Raw genomic sequence first — 19,818 nt, 5'->3', positions numbered from 1 at the left:
TAGTGACATTAGAAAATGTAAATTAAGATTCTACAAACACATTAAAAGAATGAACCCAGACAGACACATAAAAAAATAATTGATTTTTATGACAATAGGAGCAAAGCCAATGCAGACACAACCAAATGAGCTGGTGAAATTAAAATTGATCTGAAACTGGCAAGAATTACTTCACAAGATGTCCAAAACCATGATATCTTCTGGTCTAAAATTAGCAAATGGCAGGGTGACTAAGAGGAAAGGACTGGAACAAGACAGTCTGAATAGAGAACAGAATTGTACAGAATTGTCGCCATAATCCTAAAACTCAATTTCTGCACTACTAATATCCAAGAATTTTCTTAAACTGTGTAATGAATTGTTTATTAACCAGTTATATAATCTACTTTTGAAATTATTGAAAAGTGTATTGATAGTGGAATCTGGCAATTTATTAAAAAATTTCAAACATTTCACTTTTTGAGAGTTGCCTGTTATGTCGGCCTATGCCTAGGAATGTCAAGACTCACTTTTAATAATTAATAATAATGCTGATAATAATAATAGTGAAGTTTAGTTTTATTAATATACAAGAACTCTGAAATCAATTAAATGAACTGTAATGAAATTGTATCATTAACACTTTGCATCCATATTCCAGATGTTCTACATTTTCTTCACTCAGATCGTATCCACTCAGAGATACTTTTTTGCTATTAATGATGCAATTCATTCAAAGGGCCTTCAATATTCATAGAGATTAAATTAATGAAAATGCAGTAACATCAGCCATACTGTGACAATGAAGTGCTGCTCAGGTAGTCTAAATGTTAAGGCAATTGCAATTTGGGTTCGAGTCCCAGGCTGTCACTGTGTATACCACTCAGTGACTGCAGTGTTACAATTTACAGGCATTTAGTATTTGTAAATATGTTGCAGAATAAACATCATGTATGAAGTACGAACATTCGAGTTCTTTCAAGGAAAAGGGTATTGTTAATGTAATACTTTGTTACACATTTTACACAAATTTCTAATTATTTTGCATGAAAGAATATAACTCAGAAATGAACAGGATATGGATTGAAGTTCATTGAAGCATGCTTTAATTTGGTACCAGGTAGGGGTATGGTAATGTGTGATTTGTATTTTTGCAAAATCTGTCTTTATGAGTAAAGCTAAATTCATCTGCATAACTGTATTCATGGGTTTTCTGAGTGTGACACACATCTGCAGCTGGTGTCTGCATATATGGTTTCACAACTTTTATGCTCCACATATTTTAATATTGGCCATTGGGAACGTGACAGTGGATCTTCCTAACCATACTGCAATGCATGGCAAATTGCTGGTAGTTATTATTATAAAATATGAAGATAAATGTTTACATAAAAATAATTTTAAGAAATGTTCAGTAATACCATTTCTGTATCCAGCACAAATCTTATCACTTCCAAAGTAGATCTGGTAGTTTGGTTTAATTTTCTTGAGACATTCCCGATATTCAATTACAGGAAATTCTGCAGAAAGGAGTTCTTCACTTGGTTCTCCTTCTTCTGTTATACCCCAACCTGCAACCTACAATATAGTTATACAATAATTACACAAGCATGATAACAGATAGTAGAGATCAAACGGTTAAGAAGTGTGGAAGATATATGGGAACTTTGAACTACTGGAGTATAAAATGGTGTTTTCAGTTATTATTTTACACTGGGACAAATCAAAAAGAAAATGCTGCAGGTAGAGCTAGATTACTGTTAGTCACTTTAAATCATGAAAGCTATCACATGTTTATATTTCTTTTGCATGACCTTACATACTAATATTCCTAAGCATGTGTTGAAGGTAAAACTATTTCATGACACTATACCTATATAAACTACTCAGGAAATGTTTTGCACCTGTTGTATATCTGCAAACATGTGTGGCCTTATATTCAATGTAAGCAGGGAATGAATGAATAAACCTAAAAACACCTTACAGTGAAATAAAATCAAAACAATAACCAATATAAAGGAAGTCAGTTAAAAGTGCACAACTTTGTACATCAGTGAAACCAAAAGCCACTGCAGAGTAACACTGGATACTGTGCCTGTGCACCATAACATGCAGTGATATTCAATGGCAAGCCACAAAATGGGTGAGATGCTGCTGCCCAGTCGTGCAGGACCTGTTCCCTGACATTGCAGCTACACATCTACCCAGGCAAGCCACCTTATAGTGTGTGGTGGATGGTATTTTGTGCGCCACTGTCACCCTCCCCCCCCCCTCCCCCCCCCCCCCCCTCTCCACTTTGCACTTTCACCTTCCAGTCAAGAATGGCCCATATGAAGGACAATTGTTAGTAACACTTGGTGGGAACACAAATTTTACCTTGTGGTCTTTTTGCACGATATACAGAGAAGGAAGCAATATATTGGTTGGCTCTACCAGGAACATACACCCTCAGAATTTTATCAGTAAATTCACTGTGATGCAAAACACCTCTCTTGTAGTACCTGCCATTGAAGATTGATGAGCTTCTCCATGATGCTTCCATGTTTACTAAATGAACCCGCAATGGGCTTTTCTCTGGACCTTCTCTAATTCTTATATCAATCTTACATGGTACAGATCCCAGTCTGAGAAGGAATATTCAAGTATTTGTCAAATGAGGAGCTTGTAAATTATATTTTTTGTGAATGGACTACTCTTCAAATGAATCTCAATCTGACATCTGTCATACTTGTAATTCATTTTATGTTGGATTTCTATTCTAAATCGCTCTGTATGCATACTTCAAGATATTTTATGGATGAGACTGCTTCCAGAGATTGCAATCACATGGTATCTTGCTGTCTATTCATGTGCAGTATGTTACATTTGTTTATGAGCATTTGACTACATTTAAATCATCAGTGAAGCTCTCTCTGATTTTGAGCAGCTTTCTAACACATTTGTCGAACTACACATTTCCACTCTCTCACAATTTTGCTCAGCATGTAGTGGTCTAAAATGAATTATTATGAAACTCTTGAACTTTGGTCATTTATGTTCAAAATTTTAAGACCTGCTGATGAATGCATCATGTTGACTACTCAAGTACTCTCAAATATGTTTCTTGTCACACTTGCTAAGCAGAAATATCTTCCCAATTTTCTTTACATTCCTATCTACAACCATATTCAGTGATGATATAATGGTCTTATGACAATTCATTCCATTAACTTAGTCAGGAAGTTCAGACCTGTTTGTAACCAGGAGATCAAACGGACTTCTGGCATAGATAGTCTGGGAAGGCTGAGGAGCAGACAGAGGTTCTGGGAATCCAGTGGGCCTTAGGATGGAAAATTTACCTTAAAAGGTGGAAGAATCAGTAATGATCAACTGCATGATGATGCGGAAGGCAATGGAAACCACTGGGAAGACACTTAATCTGTATCCACAGTGCATATGGCCAGCAACCAAAAAAGTGTCGTCATGATCTCCATTAGCAGAAGATTCCAGATTAATCCCCCAGTCAGGTCCCTGGGAGTGGACTGCCAAATGGGAGATAACTATGAGTAAAATATTGAATAATCAACGAAAGGGTGGAATTCTACAGGTCAGAAGTCTGAATGTGATAGAAGAGCTAAAAAATCTAAGAAAGGAAATGCAAATCCTCAGTATAGGTATAGTGAAAGGTCACTGAAGTACAGGTTGATCCAAAAAATTTAGGGCAATATCAACAGAAACGTAAATTGTCATCATGAATAGGAAGGTAGTTCAGATAGGAGGTACTCTGAACAGTTTGGTGATATTATCATTCTCATCAGAATCACCAGTAAACCAGTATCAACAACAAGAATTTAGATGTACATGCCAACATCAGAATCAGACAATCAAGAGATACAAAGTTTATATGAAGTCATTGAACAGCTAGCTCAACGTGTAAAGGGAGACAATAACCTAACAACCATAGAGGTGCTGTAGTATGCAAGGAATAGAAGATTACTTCCATTTGACAGATGAAGTCATCCATTTTCAAGGTATGCAACCATTTATATTTGGCATTTAGTAATTCCTTGGAAATGTCTTCACTGCTAAATACTTCATTTATGTTGTGTTTTGAGTAATTATCATCAAATACCTGTGGCCAAAATTGACACAAAAGACAAAATTAGAAATGCTTGTATACTGATACTGCAGAACCAGTGAAACATCAGGTCTGAATGTGTACACTGAGTACAAGCACTTACAACATGCTTAAGAAAACTCATACAGGTGAGCAATACAAAGAAATGTACATTCATCTGCAACTGCCATTAAGCAAATTTTCAAAAGATGTCACTTCAAGATGTCGCATACCAGACTGGAGGCATTGGACCTGAGAACCATTTTACTTTGACTTCATGCAACATGGCACTGATCTCAAAGATTGAAACATATCATCATAAATACCCCTCATTACATTACATCAATGTAAAGTCCATCATTATAAAGGAAGACAATATGCATCTTTAAATATTTTCAAACATAGCAAGCAACTGTCTACCTACTGGGAGCACAGATGGGACATGTCAAAACAAACAAAGCATCCAACATGTTAGGATGGACTGGGGATACATAGGGGAGAGGGTGGATGCTGGGTGGGGGACACTGACGGCAGTGAAGGGGCAAATGAGTTGGAAGTGGGATATAGTTGGGAGGGGGGAGGCGGAATTGAGGAGGAAAATAGGCAAGGGATGGTGGAGGGTAGGGAGAGGGGCTGAAGGAATGAGGAAGTAGAAAGAAGGCTGTAATTACATCTGTGATCTATAGTTTTTAATATCTTCTGTATCTGCTTTGTGTAACTTGCAATACTTGCCCCATATTTTATGAGTTATTTGATGACATTAAAATTACACCTGTGGTCTTTGGTTATTAATGTTTGTCTCTGTAACTTGCAACACCTCCCTCCTTCCTCCTGCTCATGTAAGCTGCATCTCAATATTGAGAAAGATGGACTGTTGGGCTGAGGGGGACCAGATGAAGTGAATGGGGGAGAAGATGCTGAGGTTCTAGAGGAATGTGGACAGAGCTTCTCACCCTTAGTCCTGATCATGAAGATTTCAACAGTAAATCTACATCCACATACACTGATGAGCCAAAACATTATGACCACTGTCCACTGCAAGATAGTATGCCTCCTGGTGGTGTTGCGAGCACATGTTGGAGCAAGGAAGGAATCTAAGGGAAGAGAGAGGAATGAGCAGTCATCATAGTAGAGATATAGACCACAAATGCTGAAATCGATTGATATAAGTTGTTTTAACAAAGGGCACATTGTTGTGGCACTGTGGCTGGAAACAAGAATTTCTGAAACAGTGAAGCTGGTGGGTTGCTTGTGTATTACTGTTGTGAGCACCTATAGAAAGTGATTGAAAGATAATGAGTGGACCATACGGTATTGGATGATCCAGCCTCATCAAAAAATGTAGAGGTCAGAGGAACCCCCACTGTATAGTCCAGGACAGGCAGCAATCTGTGGCAAATCTGACATCAGAGTACAATGCTCATACAGACTCAAGTGTTTTGGAGCACACCACTCAAATGCCATTGTTGAGCATTGAGCACTACATCACACGACCACTACGTGTTTCTGCTGTTGACCCAACAACATCGTTACTTAAATATGCTATTTCCCTTTGTTAAAAATATGGTTCAGACTGTTGTTATCCTGATTGATTACAACATTTAAATAGCATTTACAGCCAGTATTCTCACAAAATATGTGTTATTTTCATGTGATAATAAAACTTGAAAATCATTAAATATCAAGATCTGGTCATATGATTGAAAATGCTCTGTTATTGGCTGATGCACTGGTGATGTCACAGACTAGGAATAAGACGAAGCTATACACTTGCCATAAGAATGTTAATCAAAGTTATGTGGCTTTTACATACTTTTTCTGCAAACAGTTTAGCTATTTAGTGATAGAAGACACAATTACAACTTTTAAATGACAATAGGAAGGAATTTTGTGAACACTGATAGTGGAAACTTCATGAAAGTTGATACATTTATGCTCCACTCATTTACAATGGCAATATTTTGTATGACTGACATTCTTTTTCCCTGCTCCCTGCAACATCATTAAACTGGCTCAAAACTAAGGCAATGTAGAACTTTTGCAAATGGATCCATATATTATAACTAGATTGTCAACTATTACTCATGACCAGTGACCCAAAGTCCAATAAAATTGTTCTTGGCAAAACTTGGAGATGATTTCCTTTGCAGAAGACACTCTGCCGACATCCTGCATCCTGCATCTAGCATTCGGTGGTGCAATGGATAGTGCTTCCAACTACAGATTAAGGGGTCACAAGTTTGAATCCTGAAAGGGTCACATGTTTTTTAAAAGTTTTACATGAAAAAATAAGATAGCATTAGTAAGAACTGATAGTAGCAGTTGTTTCAATTGTGTGATGTATTATATGTAGCTACACACTGGTCTTAGTCTGAAAAATGGACAACAGAGGATATACGCATTTTCATTGCCAACAAACAATTCCCTTTTCTGGAAAGCATTGCTATTAGTGAAGATATCACCATCCACCTACAGTACAACAAGGTGTGGGACAAAGAGGTACAACATGCAGGTGACATAAACATAAGGGCTGTGAGGTTTGAGAGTGTAAACTAATTGAAGAAGTAAACACTTGAAGAGACTTACTTCAGCGTTATGTAAGACGATGAAACTGCGAAAGGTTTAAACAATAAGGATCCTAGCTGGACAATACAAAGGTAAAATCATTGTTTCTAATAAAGTAAAAGCATGTGGTCACATTAACTAGAAAATCTTTTTGAATGTGTTGTGTGAAAGGAAAACACAATAATATTCTGATTCTGACTGGTGTGGTGAAAGTTTTGTAATTTTGATTTGGTTTTCATATGAGAGGACTGTCAAGTCATTTTACAAATAAGTTAAAATGTTCTTTTGGATTTTTTTTGAAAGATTGATCTATAGATATCATCTTATAAAATCGATGGTGTACTGCTCTAACAACTGAGCTACTGAATGGCTGAGGTGAAGTTGGGTAAAATGACAATTTTCTTTAGAAGTGTAATTTTGTTGAGTGATTCTTTTCTTCAATGAAACAGTCAGTTGGTTGGTTGGTTGGGTGGTTGATTTGAGGGAAGGGGACCAAACAGCAAGGTCATCAGTCCCTAACATTGGGAGACCATATCTTGGAGGTAAGTTAATGTTAACTTTACAGTCCAAAATATTTTTAATTAAGTTAGTGAACTTGTGCATTGTTGTGGTAGCAATTTGCCAGTACAGTGCAACCACATTTTACACATCATCTCATTCTCTGGAATGCTCAAAAACAACTTTTCAGGAGCTTTTATAGATGTATTGGTACAGTATGGTACTACACACCATTTGTAACACATTTTCTGAACTGTAAATTCTAAAACAAGGCATCACTGTGAATTAGCATAATGACAGTAGAAGCCGAAAGCCAGCCAGAGACATCACAGGTACCACATGACAAATGGAGCACTTCAGCAGGTTTCAAATTATTCGAATTTCATTTCTGTTCTTATGAAAAAATACTAAAATTCAAGAGCAAAAAAAGAATGTTAGTACCACAAAGTTTTTTAAGACAATTTCCAAAAAAAAGAAAAGAAAAAGAAAAACAGTAAAATGCCCTATTGCAGTGGGCACAGCATCACTGAGTTTTCACTGCCATATGAATCACATTTCTTGTTACACCAGGTCAATGATTGAGTCCTTACACACTGTCTTCCAGGCAAATGGCTACCTGAAACATACACTGAGCCACAGATTCAGGCCAGTGAGAGCTGAATTGTGCTATGGGGTACATTGAGTTGGGCTTCTATGGGACCTATGGTAATACTCGAAGACACCATGACAGCAGTGAACTATGTGAATGTTAATGCGGACCACCTGCATCCCTTCATGATTGAAGTATTCTCTGGTGGTAACATCTTCCAGCAGGATAACTCTCCATGACACACTGCCAGAATCGCACTTCAGTCATTTGAAGAGCTTGATAGTGAACCCACACTGATATCTCAGCCAGTAAATACCCCTGATCTGTACCAACTAGAACACACATCGGGTGACAGGTGCATGTCCACAAATCACTGTCCCATAATTTGTTGGAATTTAGTGACCTGTGAGTAGATATCTGGCGCCATATACTTCTGGAAACCTAGCAGGGACCTGTAGAATCCATGCCAAGCAGAATCACTGCTGTACTTTGTTTGAAAAGTGGACCAACACACTATCAAACAGGTGGTTGTAATGTTTTGGCTCCTTAACATACATGTATACTCCATAAGCCACTGTATGGTGTACATCAGAGAGCACCATGCACCACTACTAGCCATTTCCTTTCCCATTCCACTCACAAACAGAGTGAGGGAAAAATGACTGCCTACATGCCTCCATTTGAGGCCTAATTTTTTTGCTTGTCGTCACAGATGTTATGCAAAGCATCTGTTGGCAGCGGTAGAATAGCTCTGCAGTCAGCTGCAAATGCTGGATCTCTAAATTTCCTTACTAATGTTTCACAAAAGGAATGTCATCTTACTACCAGGGATTCCCTTTTGAACCCACAAAGCATCTCCATAACACTTGCGCGATATTTGACCTACTGGTATCGAGTTTCACAGCACACATCTGAATTGTTTCAAGGTCTTCCTTTAATCCAACACTCTAGCAATACTCAACATTGGGTTGCATAAGCATTCTTACACGCAGTCTCCTTTGTAGATGAGCTTCATTTTCATAAAACTCTGCCAATAAACTTAAGTTAATCATTTGCCTTCCCTGCTACCACCCTTGTATGCTCATACCATTTTATTTCACTCTGCAGTGCTAGACATAGATATGGATGTGATTTTGTCAAAAAGCATATCAGCAACACTGTATATGGGCATTACAGGATTGTTTCTCCTATTAATTTGCATTAACTAACACTTTTCAACATTTAGCTGCCAGTTATCACACAAACGAGAAATTCTGTCTAAGTCATCCTGTATCCTTCTACGGTCACTCAGTTATGATACTTTCCTGTATGTCTCAGCATGATCAGCAAACAGTAACAGATTGCTGCTACTCATCCTATCCATCAAATCATTTATATACAGAGAAAGCACAAGATACTATCAATCTTTGTTGGGGCACTCCTGACAATGCCATTGTCTCTGATTAACACTCAACATCAAGGATAACGAACTGTGCTATACTCTTTAAGAAGTCTCCAGACCACTTAATATCTGGGAAACTATTTGATATGCTTGGACTTTCATTAACAGTCTGCAGTGTGGCACCATGTCCAATGCTTTCCAGAAATCTAGGAATATGGAATCTGCTTGTTGCCCTTCATCCACAGTTTTCAGGATATTGAGCAAGAAAAAGATAAGCTGAATTTAGCAGGAATGATGCTTGTGCAATCTGTGACAGTTTGTGGCCAGAAGCTTCTCTGTCATGGAAATTTACTATATTTGAGCTAGGAATATATTCAAGAATTCTGCAGCAAAGTCATGTTAAGGATGCAGGTCTGTAATTTTGTGGGTCTGTACTTTTCCTTTTCTTACACACAGCAGTCACCTGCACTGTTGTTCCAGTCTCTTGACCACGTTGGGCATTTCAGGGGTCTGTGTGGTTAAGAAGGGCTAGATGGCCGTACGGCAGATTTGTTTTAGGTGATGCCTTCAGAAGAGAAGTAATTATGGGTGATGATATAACATTAAGAGAATTTTTTGTCATATTTGTCAGAACATGGTTGCTGTTGTTGTTGTTGTTGTTGTTGCAGCTCTAATTCAACACTATCCTGTGCAAACCTCTTCATCTCTAAATAACTACTGCAACATACATCCTTCTGAATCTGCTTACTATATTCATCTCTTGTCCCCCCTCTATGATTTTTATCCCCACACTTTCCTCCAGTACTAAATTGGTGATCCCTTGGTGTCTCAGAATCAGAATCTGTCCTGTCAATCAATCCCTTCTTCCACTCAGGTTGTACCATAAATTTCTTTTCTCCCTACTCCTATTCTGAACCTCTTCATTAGTTGATCTACTCATGCACCATATTTCAAAAGCTTCAATTATCTTCTTGTCTAAACTGTTTATCAGCCATGTTTCACTTCCACACACATCTACACTGCATACAGATACTTTGAGAAAAGACTTCCTGACACTTAAATCCATATTCGATGTTAAACAGATTCCTCTTCAGAAATACTTTTCTTGTCATTGCCAATTTACATTTTATATCCTCTCTACTTTGGCCTTTGTAAGTTATTCTGCTGTCCAAATAGCAAAACTCATTTATTATTTTAAGTGTATCTTTTCATAATACAATTTCCTCAGAATCACCTGATTTAATTCAACTACATTCCATTATCCTTGTTTTGCTTTTGTTGATGTTCATCTTACACCCTCCTTTCAACATACTGTCCATTATGTTCAATTGCTCTTCCAAGTCCTTTGCTATCTCTGACAGATTTACAGTGTCACTGGCAAATCTAGAAGTTTCTTATTTCTTCCCTCTGAACTTCCTACTACAAATTTTTCTGTGGTTTGCTTTACTGCTTGCTCAATGTACAGAACAAATAACATTGGGGATAGGTATGACGTTGTCTCACTCCTTTCTCAACCACTGCTTTGATATCTTGCCCATCAACTCTTTTTATCTGCCATCTGGTTTCTGTACAAGCTGTAAATAGCCTTTTAAACCTTGTATTTTACTCCAGCTATTTTCAGAATTTTAAAGAGAGTATTCCAGCCATCATTGTCAAAAGCTTTCTCTAAGTCTACAAATGCTGCAATCATAGGTTTTCCTTTCTTTAACATATCTATTAAGAGAAGTCATAGAGTCAGTACAGCCTCAATGTTTCTGCATTTCTCTGGAATCCAAACTGATCTTCCCTGAGGTTGGCTTCTACAAGTTTTTCCATTCTTCTGTAAAGAATTTGTGTTAGTATTTTGCAACTATGGCTTACTAAACTGATAGTTCAATAATAATCACACTTGTCGGCACCTGATTTCTTTGAAATTGGAAGTATTATATTCTTCTTGAAGTCTGACGGTACTTTACCTGTGTCATACATGTTGCACACTAGTTGGAATAGTTTTTTCATGGCTGGCTGTCCTATGGCTATCAGTAGTTCTGACAGGATGTCGTCTACTCAGGGGTGTTGTTTCAACTTAGGTCTTTCAGTGCTTTGTCAAATTCTTCTCACACTATCATATCTCCCATCTCATCCTTCCTCATCTACATCCTCCTCCATTTCTACAATATTGTCCTCAGATATTTTTTTCTTATATAGACACCCTATATGCTCCTTCCACATTTCTGCTTTCTCTTCTTTGTGGTAGTTTTCCATATGCACTCTTCATATTCATACAGCTGTTTCTCTTTCCTCCAAAGGCCTCTTTAATTTTCCTGTAGGCAATATCTATCTTTCCCCTCATGAAATATGTCTCTATATACTTAAATTTGTCCTCTAGCCATTTCTGCTTAGCCATTTTGCACTTTCTGTCAATCCCATTTTTTAAATATTTGCATTACTTTCCACCTGTTTCATTAACTGCATATTTAAATTTTCTTCTTTTATCAATTAAATTTAATATCTCTTGTATTATCCGAGGATTTCTACCAGGTCTTGCATTTTTACCTATTTGATCATCGTCTTCACGAATTCATCTCTCAAAGCTGCACATTCTTCTTCTACTGTATTCTGTTCCCCTCTTGCTGTCATTTGTGCCCTAATGCTACCTCTGAAACTCTTGAGAACCTATGTGCTTTCAGCTTATTCAGGTCCCATCTTATTAATTTCCTGCAGTTTTGGAATTTCTTCAGTTTTAATCTATTGTTTGTAATCAATAAATTGTGGTCAGAGTCCACATCTGCACCTGGAAATATCTTACAATTTAAAATATGATTCCAAGATCTGTCTTACAATTAAATAATCAATCAGAAACCTTCTGGTGTCTCTAGGTCTCTTCCACATGTACAACCATCTTGTGTAAACCATCTGTTAGTCATGATTAAATTATTCTCTGCACAAAATTCTACAGAGTGGCTTTCTCTTTAATTCCTTTCTCCCAATACCTAGCAGCCAGCAAAACAGCCTTGCTGCATTACTACTGCAATCGGCTGAAATCAAAGGGTAACTACAGGCATAATTTTTCTTGAAAGCATGGAGCTCTACCATATGGTTAAATGATGATGGCTTCCTGTGCAGAAAAATATTCCAGGGGGTAAAGTAGTCCCTCATTCAGATCTCTGGGTGGGGTTGCTCAGGAGAAACAAAACTGGCACTCTATGGTTCAGAGTGTGGAATGTTAGATCCCTTATCAGGCAGGTAGGTTAGAAAATTTAAAAAGAGAAATGGATAGTTTAAAGTTAGATATAGTAGGATTAGTGAAGTTCCATGACAGGATAAACAGATCTTCTGGTCAGGTGGAAACAGGGTTATAAATACAAGACCAAATGGGGTAATGCAGGAATGTGAGTAAGCTACTAGGAACAGCATAGAACATGCATTGCTGAAGCTAAGACAGACACAAAGCCCACATGCACCACAGTAGTAAAAGTCACAACATTATAAGAATATTACACAACAAAGACTTTCCTAAGGTTTTGCAGAAATTACATTTATTTGGTCACAAATCGTCTTTTGGTTTCTTAGATCATTGTCGGGTGACAATTGAAGGTCGTAAACACAGATAATATAGAAATACTTGAGAACTTCTGTTAACTTGAAACCACTCATTAGATTTATAAGGGCTGGTCACAGACCAACATCTCATTGATCATCAAAAATAAAAAAGTACTTGTATCCTCATGGTGCTTGCATGACTGGAAATTGGAAAATGACACTTGAAGGCCTCAGTGAGTCAGTCATCTCTCAGTTGCATTCATCAGTGTCTAAGCAGCAACCAATGGTAAGGTACATTCTGTTATTCCTACAGGCAGAAGTAGTCAATGCTGCTGAGGTTTGCCAACGACTGTGTAGTGTGTACAGGATAGGGTTATCAGTGATGATGGTGTGAGCGAGTGGTGCAGAAAAGTTGAGACTGGTCACATAGCAGCTATGCATGCCAAAAATGATTGACATAGGCATTCAAGTGTGACTGTTGAACTTGTGCAGTGGGTTGAAAACTGTGTGTGCCAGGTGTTCGTTCATAATTTCCAAACTTTCTGATGTGTGCCTAAGGTTTCAAAGACAATAAAGACAGATGACTGTGACCAGACCATATGACAAAAGGAGTTTTAAGAGTAGAGCATATAAGAGATATAGTGGGTAGGGGGGGGGTGGGAGATGGGGGGGAATAGGAGGATAAAAGAGGAAGGTGGAGATGAAGGAGGAGACATGGAGGGGGAAAAGAAAGGGAAAGAGGTGGAAAAGGGAGTGGAAGGGGAAGAGGGTGTGTGTGTGTGTGTGTGTGTGTGTGTGTGTGTGTGTGTGTGTGTGTGTGTCTGTCTGTCTGTCTCTCTCTCTGTGTTTGCGAGAGAGAGAGAGAGAGAGAGAGAGAGAGAGAGAGAGAGAGAGAGAGAGAGAGAGAGAGAGAGAGAGAGAGAGAGAGAGGAGAGGGAGAGGGAGAGGGAGAGGGAGAGAGGAGAGAGAGAGAGAGAGAGAGAGAGAGAGAGAGAGAGAGAGAGAGAGAGACACAAAAATTAGTGGAGGTTTAATTCAACCTGGCCTCGCCATTTCACAGATCCCTCCCCAGTGAATTCAACATCACTCCTACGGAACACACAGCTACCTTTAACCTGAAAACTAATCCACACCTTATAATCCTCTCACAGACAAATGGTCCATCACAGATGTCATTAATCATAGTGGTTATGTGACGAGGGTCTCTGTCAACTTCTTGAAACCTCTGCATACGAAGCCTTATAACCACAATCTCATTCCAGAAGACCAACAAGACAACCAGCAGTTCCTCAAGGCCTTAGGTCCATCGTAAAACCTGACATCTTAATCGATCTCAGTACTCACACTAACAACCTCCTGCACACGTTCCTTTTACCTACTCTGCAAACACCAACCCCACAGGTCTCCCTGCTGGTCATCCCATTGTGTCTGGGTACCATGCTCCCACAGAATAAACCTCTCCCTTTGTTTGTCGAACACCTCCAAATTACTGTCTATAAGCTCCCACCCTACATTCAAGACACTGCTCATTTCCTTCACTGCCTTCCCATAGTTCCTATCCTGTTACCACCAAACCCTTTATTGGTCACTGTGTATGTGACATCCTTATGCGCCAACATCCCCCACGCCCATGGTCTTCTATCCATGGAACACTACCTTTCCCAGTGTCATGATACCAAACTCACCACCTCTTTCTCAATCCTCCTAGCCAACAACACACTGACCCCCATTTATTTCACTTTTGAAAGCCAAATCTATAAACAAATCTATGATATTGTTGTGTGTGCTTGCATGGCACCATCCTATGCCAACTTGTTTATGGGTCATCTGGAGGTATCCTTCCTATCCAGTCAACACCTTAAACCATTGCATGGTTCAGTTTAATTTATGATATTTTCATGATCTGGACTTAATGGTAGGGACAATCTTTGCTCTTTCCTCCATAGGCTTAACACATACTGCCAAACCCAACTGACCTGGTTTGTCTCATCTCAACAAGCCATTTTTGCAGTTTTGATCTCCACCTCTCAGATGCCTGCATAAATATATTTGTTCATATCAATTGCATCAACCACAGACAGTCGTAAATCCACTTTGATGGCTGTCACCTGTTATATGTCAAAAAATCTTTTCCTTACAGTCTCATCACTCATGGGAGCTGCATCTGTAGTGTAAAGCAAAAGTTGTCAAAATATAGCAATAATCTTATCAGAGCCTTTGTTGACAGACATTACCCTGTCCAGCTCATCCATTAACAGATCTCCCATGCCATCTCCACCTTTGACAGCAGCAACGAGCACTTCTCTGATCACCCAGTATCACTCTGACCTTGAAAAGCTCAAACACATCCTCCATCCAGGCTTCGACTACCTCTAAGTGAGTCCTGAGATGAGGGGTATTCTACCCACAACACTGCTCACATCACCCACAGTGGTGTTTTGCTGTCCACTAAAACTACAGAATGTCCTTTTCTATCCCTACTGCAATTCTGAATCCCATAGGTCATACCATTGTGGCTGACTCAGGTGCAAGACTTGTTCCATCCACCCACGCACCACCTCCTACTGAAGTCTGGTCACAGGAATTTTCAATACAAGGAATGGCAGGGGTACACTATATATCTGCTATGCTGCAACTACAGTGCAGCACGTTGGCATAAAAATGTAACCGTCTACACACATATACGGCCACCTCCAAACTGTCGTAAATCACAAACTGGAGCATCAAGTTACCAAACATGCTGGTTTACTCTGTGAGCCATTTGGATAATCCTAGCATAAGTTTCTCTGAAGTATGCAGGTGGGAGTTGTCTTTCCAGCATATCCTGAATTCTCACATGCTCCCTGTTCTCTCTCTCTCTCTCTCTCTCTCTCTCTCTCTCTCTCTCTCTCTCTCTCTCTCCCCCCCCCCCCCCATTTTTCATCTGCCTGTTTCCCTCCCCTGTCCACCTTCCTCTCTCCACCTCTTGGATGCCCTATCCTCTCAGAACCCCTTTCATTTCGTTGCATAGTCACTGCATTATCTGTCTTTCCCACTTCTGCTACCCTTTCCCTCCCTCCTGTGTTGTTCCCTACCCCCACCATCCATCACCCCAGGCAACTGCTTTCTAATAATTAGTGTCACTGTGTTGGTAGTATGTGTGTGTGTGTGTGTGTGTGTGTGTGTGTGTGTGTGTGTGTGTGTGTGTGTGTGTGTGTGCGCGCGCCACAATGTCTAATAGATGTCCACAAAGACTGAAAGAACAGATTCAGCCTTAACATTCTTTCAGTGCTTCCATGAATAGGGGGAAGAATTTCTGAATAGGATCAGGTGACTGGGATGAAACATTGATGCAGTACATGAACTCAAACTTAGGAGCAACCCAAACACTGGATGTACCCTTATTCACCCAATAAGTCCAAAAATGTCAATCAGATATTGCAAAATGATAGTTATAGTTCTTTGGGTCACAAATGAATTTTGACAACAGATTTCATGAGAGTAATGTGTGATGATAGTGTAACATTGCTGGTTTATTTTCATAGTAACACAAAACTCTGAATGTCAATCTAAAACAAATGATGTGGGATGTTTACGAAAGGAATCAGTCTCCTCCACAATGATGTACGACTCCATACTCTGAAGGAACTCAAAGTTTTTGACTGGGAGATTTCTCATCATCCTCCCAAGTCACTTTCATCTCAGCTCCAAGATGAAGGCCTGGCAGGCTACTTGTAACTCACGACCTAGCTCAAGGACTCCATCACTACTGGCTGAAATACATGGTGTCACCATTATTTGTGGAATGGATAAAAGTCCTACTGTCATGGTATGACAAATGCTTGTATTTGGGTGGGGAGTATGTGGAGAAGTAATGTAAACTTATAATTAAAGATTGTATATTAGAAGATTTTAACTAGTTTTTATTTCCTTAATAGTCAATTTGAGATTAATTTTTGAACATTCCCCTTAGATTTTTGAGTTTTACATACTGTTAAAAAAGGGACCCTACTGGAAATACTTGAGATCAATAAAAGTATGACAAAGAATTACAGGTTTCTATTAAACAACCAAACTCAATTTCCTTTCTCCTCTTTCTGTTAAATTAAGTTTTAGTTGTACAAATATAAATTTAAATTATATTTTATGCCAGAGTTAAATTGTAGACATGATCTTGTTGCTAGATTACAAATATTGTAAACTCAGCTTTATTTCTCATATGTTGTTAAATATAATGATATCCACATAAAAACTTTGTTTTCCATTTTTAATTAAATTTATCTATTTCTGCATGATGTAAACATGAAATGCTTTCCTCTGTCAATGCCCTACATGTCATCATTTTTGTTTCTTCTGTATCTTCTTCATAAGTGATACCAGTGTAAGTCATATATTATTTTAACTGTTTTGGCAACATTCAGTAGTCATTTGACAATGGTCTAAGAAGCCAAAAACTGGTTAGTGACCAAAAATATAATTTTGCATAACATCATGAAAGTGCATAAAAAGTTCTCGGTTTACTTGCCGCGTCACATTTGGATAAAATCCCAAGCTTTTGATGACTACCTCCATCATCTTCATCAGGGGTAGAACTGACTGTCATAGACCGGTGAGGCTTTGGCTTTTATAAGCAGTGGACAGCTTCTCATTGGCTGGGTGACATCACAGTGAAAACGGTGCGTATGGAGGTGGCAGCCTCTATGTCCATAGATTTTGTTTGCGCACTTTATCCAGGGTTGCTTGCAGATCCATCCATCACAACAGGCAGAGAACTGTGAGGAATGTAAGAAGTCTCCCTCTGTGCTCTTTCTTTATCAACTGCACGCTTCCATGCATTGCTGAGTGCATATCCTGAGTCTCTGTTGAAATTATTTTCACATAGTCTAACTTCAACTGCTTCCTTGATGACAGAGTCCCAATAGTTTGAAGCGTGGGCAACTGTTCTTATTTCATCAAATAAAATCTTATGTTTATTTAACAAACTGTGCTCAGCCACCACTGATTTTTCTAGATACCTGTATTTCAGGTGACTCTGATGTTCCACACGGAGATCAGCAACAGTTCTTATAGACTGGTCCACATAATTTTTGCCACAGTTGCAAGGAATGCTGTAAATTCCTGGTACTCTGATTTTTCTAGATACCTGTATTTCAGGTGACTCTGATGTTCCACACGGAGATCGGCAACAGTTCTTATAGACTGGTCCACATAATTTTTGCCACACTTGCAAAGAATGCTGTAAATTCCTGGTACTATCAGGCCAAGATTATCTTTCATGGGTCGCAGAATTTCCTTAATCTTCCTGGGTGGCCGGAAGACTGGTCTGATTTCCTGCCGGCTCAGAACTCTACCTATCTTGCTGGTTGTTGCTCTGCAGAATGGTAGCCAAATTTGACGCGGCAAGGATACCAAGAATTTTTTATGCAAGGACTCCATCGCGAAAGACTTCATAGTCATGTCATGAAAGTGTTTCCTATGTAATATTAGTGAGGATATAGTTGGTCATAGTGACCAGGAAGGAGGTGATTGGCTTGAAGTCAATAAAGCTTTCAGTGGCAGCAAGGCCACACATACTGGAGATGCTGGTGTAGAGGGAGGTGGCATCAACAGTGACAAGAAGGGCACTAGGTGGTAAAGGAGTAGAAAATGTGGACAGTTGGTAGAGGAAATGGCTAGTGCCTTTTATATGGGATGGTAGGTTCTGGGTAATAGGGTGCTGGTCCGTGAATATTATCTCTAGGAGGTCATAGTACCCAGCCACAGTGGGGCATACTGTGTAGCTGGGTTTTTTATATTTTAAGAAGCATGTAAAAGGGAGGAGTTCAGCGGGTGATGGGAGTGAGGATAGAGATAGATTCAGGGGAAGTGATCAAGGATGGACAAACAGATTTGAGGAGGAAACAAAGGTCATGCTGCACTTCTGGAATGGGGTCACTGTGGCAGGGATTGTAGGTGGACATGTGTATCGTCTGGAAGAGGCCATCTGTCAGGTTCATTACAACTGCAGCGGAAGCATTGTCAGCAGGCAGGATTATCAGGTCAGGATCTGCTTTTAGGTGGTGGGTTGCAATTCTTTCTGCAGGTGCGAGGTTAATCTCCATATTGAGAGATTTGAGACACAGTGGTGAGGTGAGGTTTAAGGATTGGAAATTCTGTAAAGGGAGGCAGGGGGATAGGGGTGCATCACAATTAGATGGAGTAGTAAACTGAGTAACAGTAGTGTTCAGTATTGGTTTTAGGTTTGAGTCTGATTGTTAAAGTTGGTGATGAAGAAGTGTTTCCATTGTAAGGACACATAGAGGAAATCTTTAACAAGCCCAGCATGATTGAATTTTGGAGTGGGGCAAAAGATGAGACCTTCAGAAAAAGACTGATACTTCTTCAACACCGAGGCTTTTTGAGGAGAGTTTCATAGCTGCATTGTGGGCTTGTTTAGGTTCTGTCTTCTGTAGGATGGAGGATAGAGTTTTATAATGTGTGGCAGATTAGTATATCTGAAAGTTAGAGTTTGGAAGTTATGAGTGGGCTTCTGTAACTTTACCATCAGGCACCATGGTCATCACTTTTGATGTCCCCTCCCTCTGCATCAACATCCCTAATGTCCATGGCATTGCTAACATTGAACAGTAATTTTTCCAACACCCGACTGATTTTAAACCCACAACCTCCTTCCTGGTCACCATGACCAAAAACATCATCACCCAGAGTTACTTCTCTTTTGAAGGTCTCATGTACAAACAAATCCATCATATAGTCACTGGCACCCACATGGCACTATTCTATACCAACCTATTTGTGTGTCATCTGGAGGTATCATTTCCAACAAGTCAGAATCCCAAAATGCCAAACTGGTTCAAATCCGCAGATGACATCTTTGTGATTTGGACTGAGGGTGAGGACTCCCTATCCACATTCCTCCAGAATATCCACATTTCCCCCATACACTTCACTTGTTCCACCTAAGCCCAACAAGCACCTCAAAGATGGCTCCATCAGTATCTTTGTCCATATAAAAACCACTAAACACCAGGAATACATCCATTTCAACAGATGATACCCATTACACACCAAGAAGCACCTTCCATATAGCCTAGCCATCCACAGTTGAATTATGATGAGCATTCACTCTCAAAAATAGCCATGGGCCTTGCTGGGACCTTCACAGACTGAAGTTATCCTCCCACTTTGTACAGGAACAGATTTCTTGCA

The 19,818-nt window shown here is 39.2% G+C and overlaps 1 protein-coding gene across 1 annotated transcript in view; it reads right to left on the bottom strand.

Moving 5' to 3' along the window:
* LOC126412178 (modular serine protease-like) overlaps positions 1 to 19,818 on the bottom strand; it is a 328,117-nt gene that overhangs the window by 25,346 nt on the left and 282,953 nt on the right. Inside the window, exon 11 of the mRNA XM_050081661.1 lies at positions 1,401 to 1,557. Coding sequence (XP_049937618.1) covers positions 1,401 to 1,557 — 157 coding nt within the window. The remainder of the gene's footprint in view (positions 1 to 1,400; positions 1,558 to 19,818) is intronic.

This window comes from Schistocerca serialis, chromosome 7, assembly GCF_023864345.2.
Source record: "Schistocerca serialis cubense isolate TAMUIC-IGC-003099 chromosome 7, iqSchSeri2.2, whole genome shotgun sequence".
NCBI lineage: Eukaryota > Metazoa > Arthropoda > Insecta > Orthoptera > Acrididae > Schistocerca > Schistocerca serialis.
The sequence above is the reverse complement of the archived record's forward strand: the minus strand, read 5'-3'. Positions and strand labels throughout refer to the sequence as shown.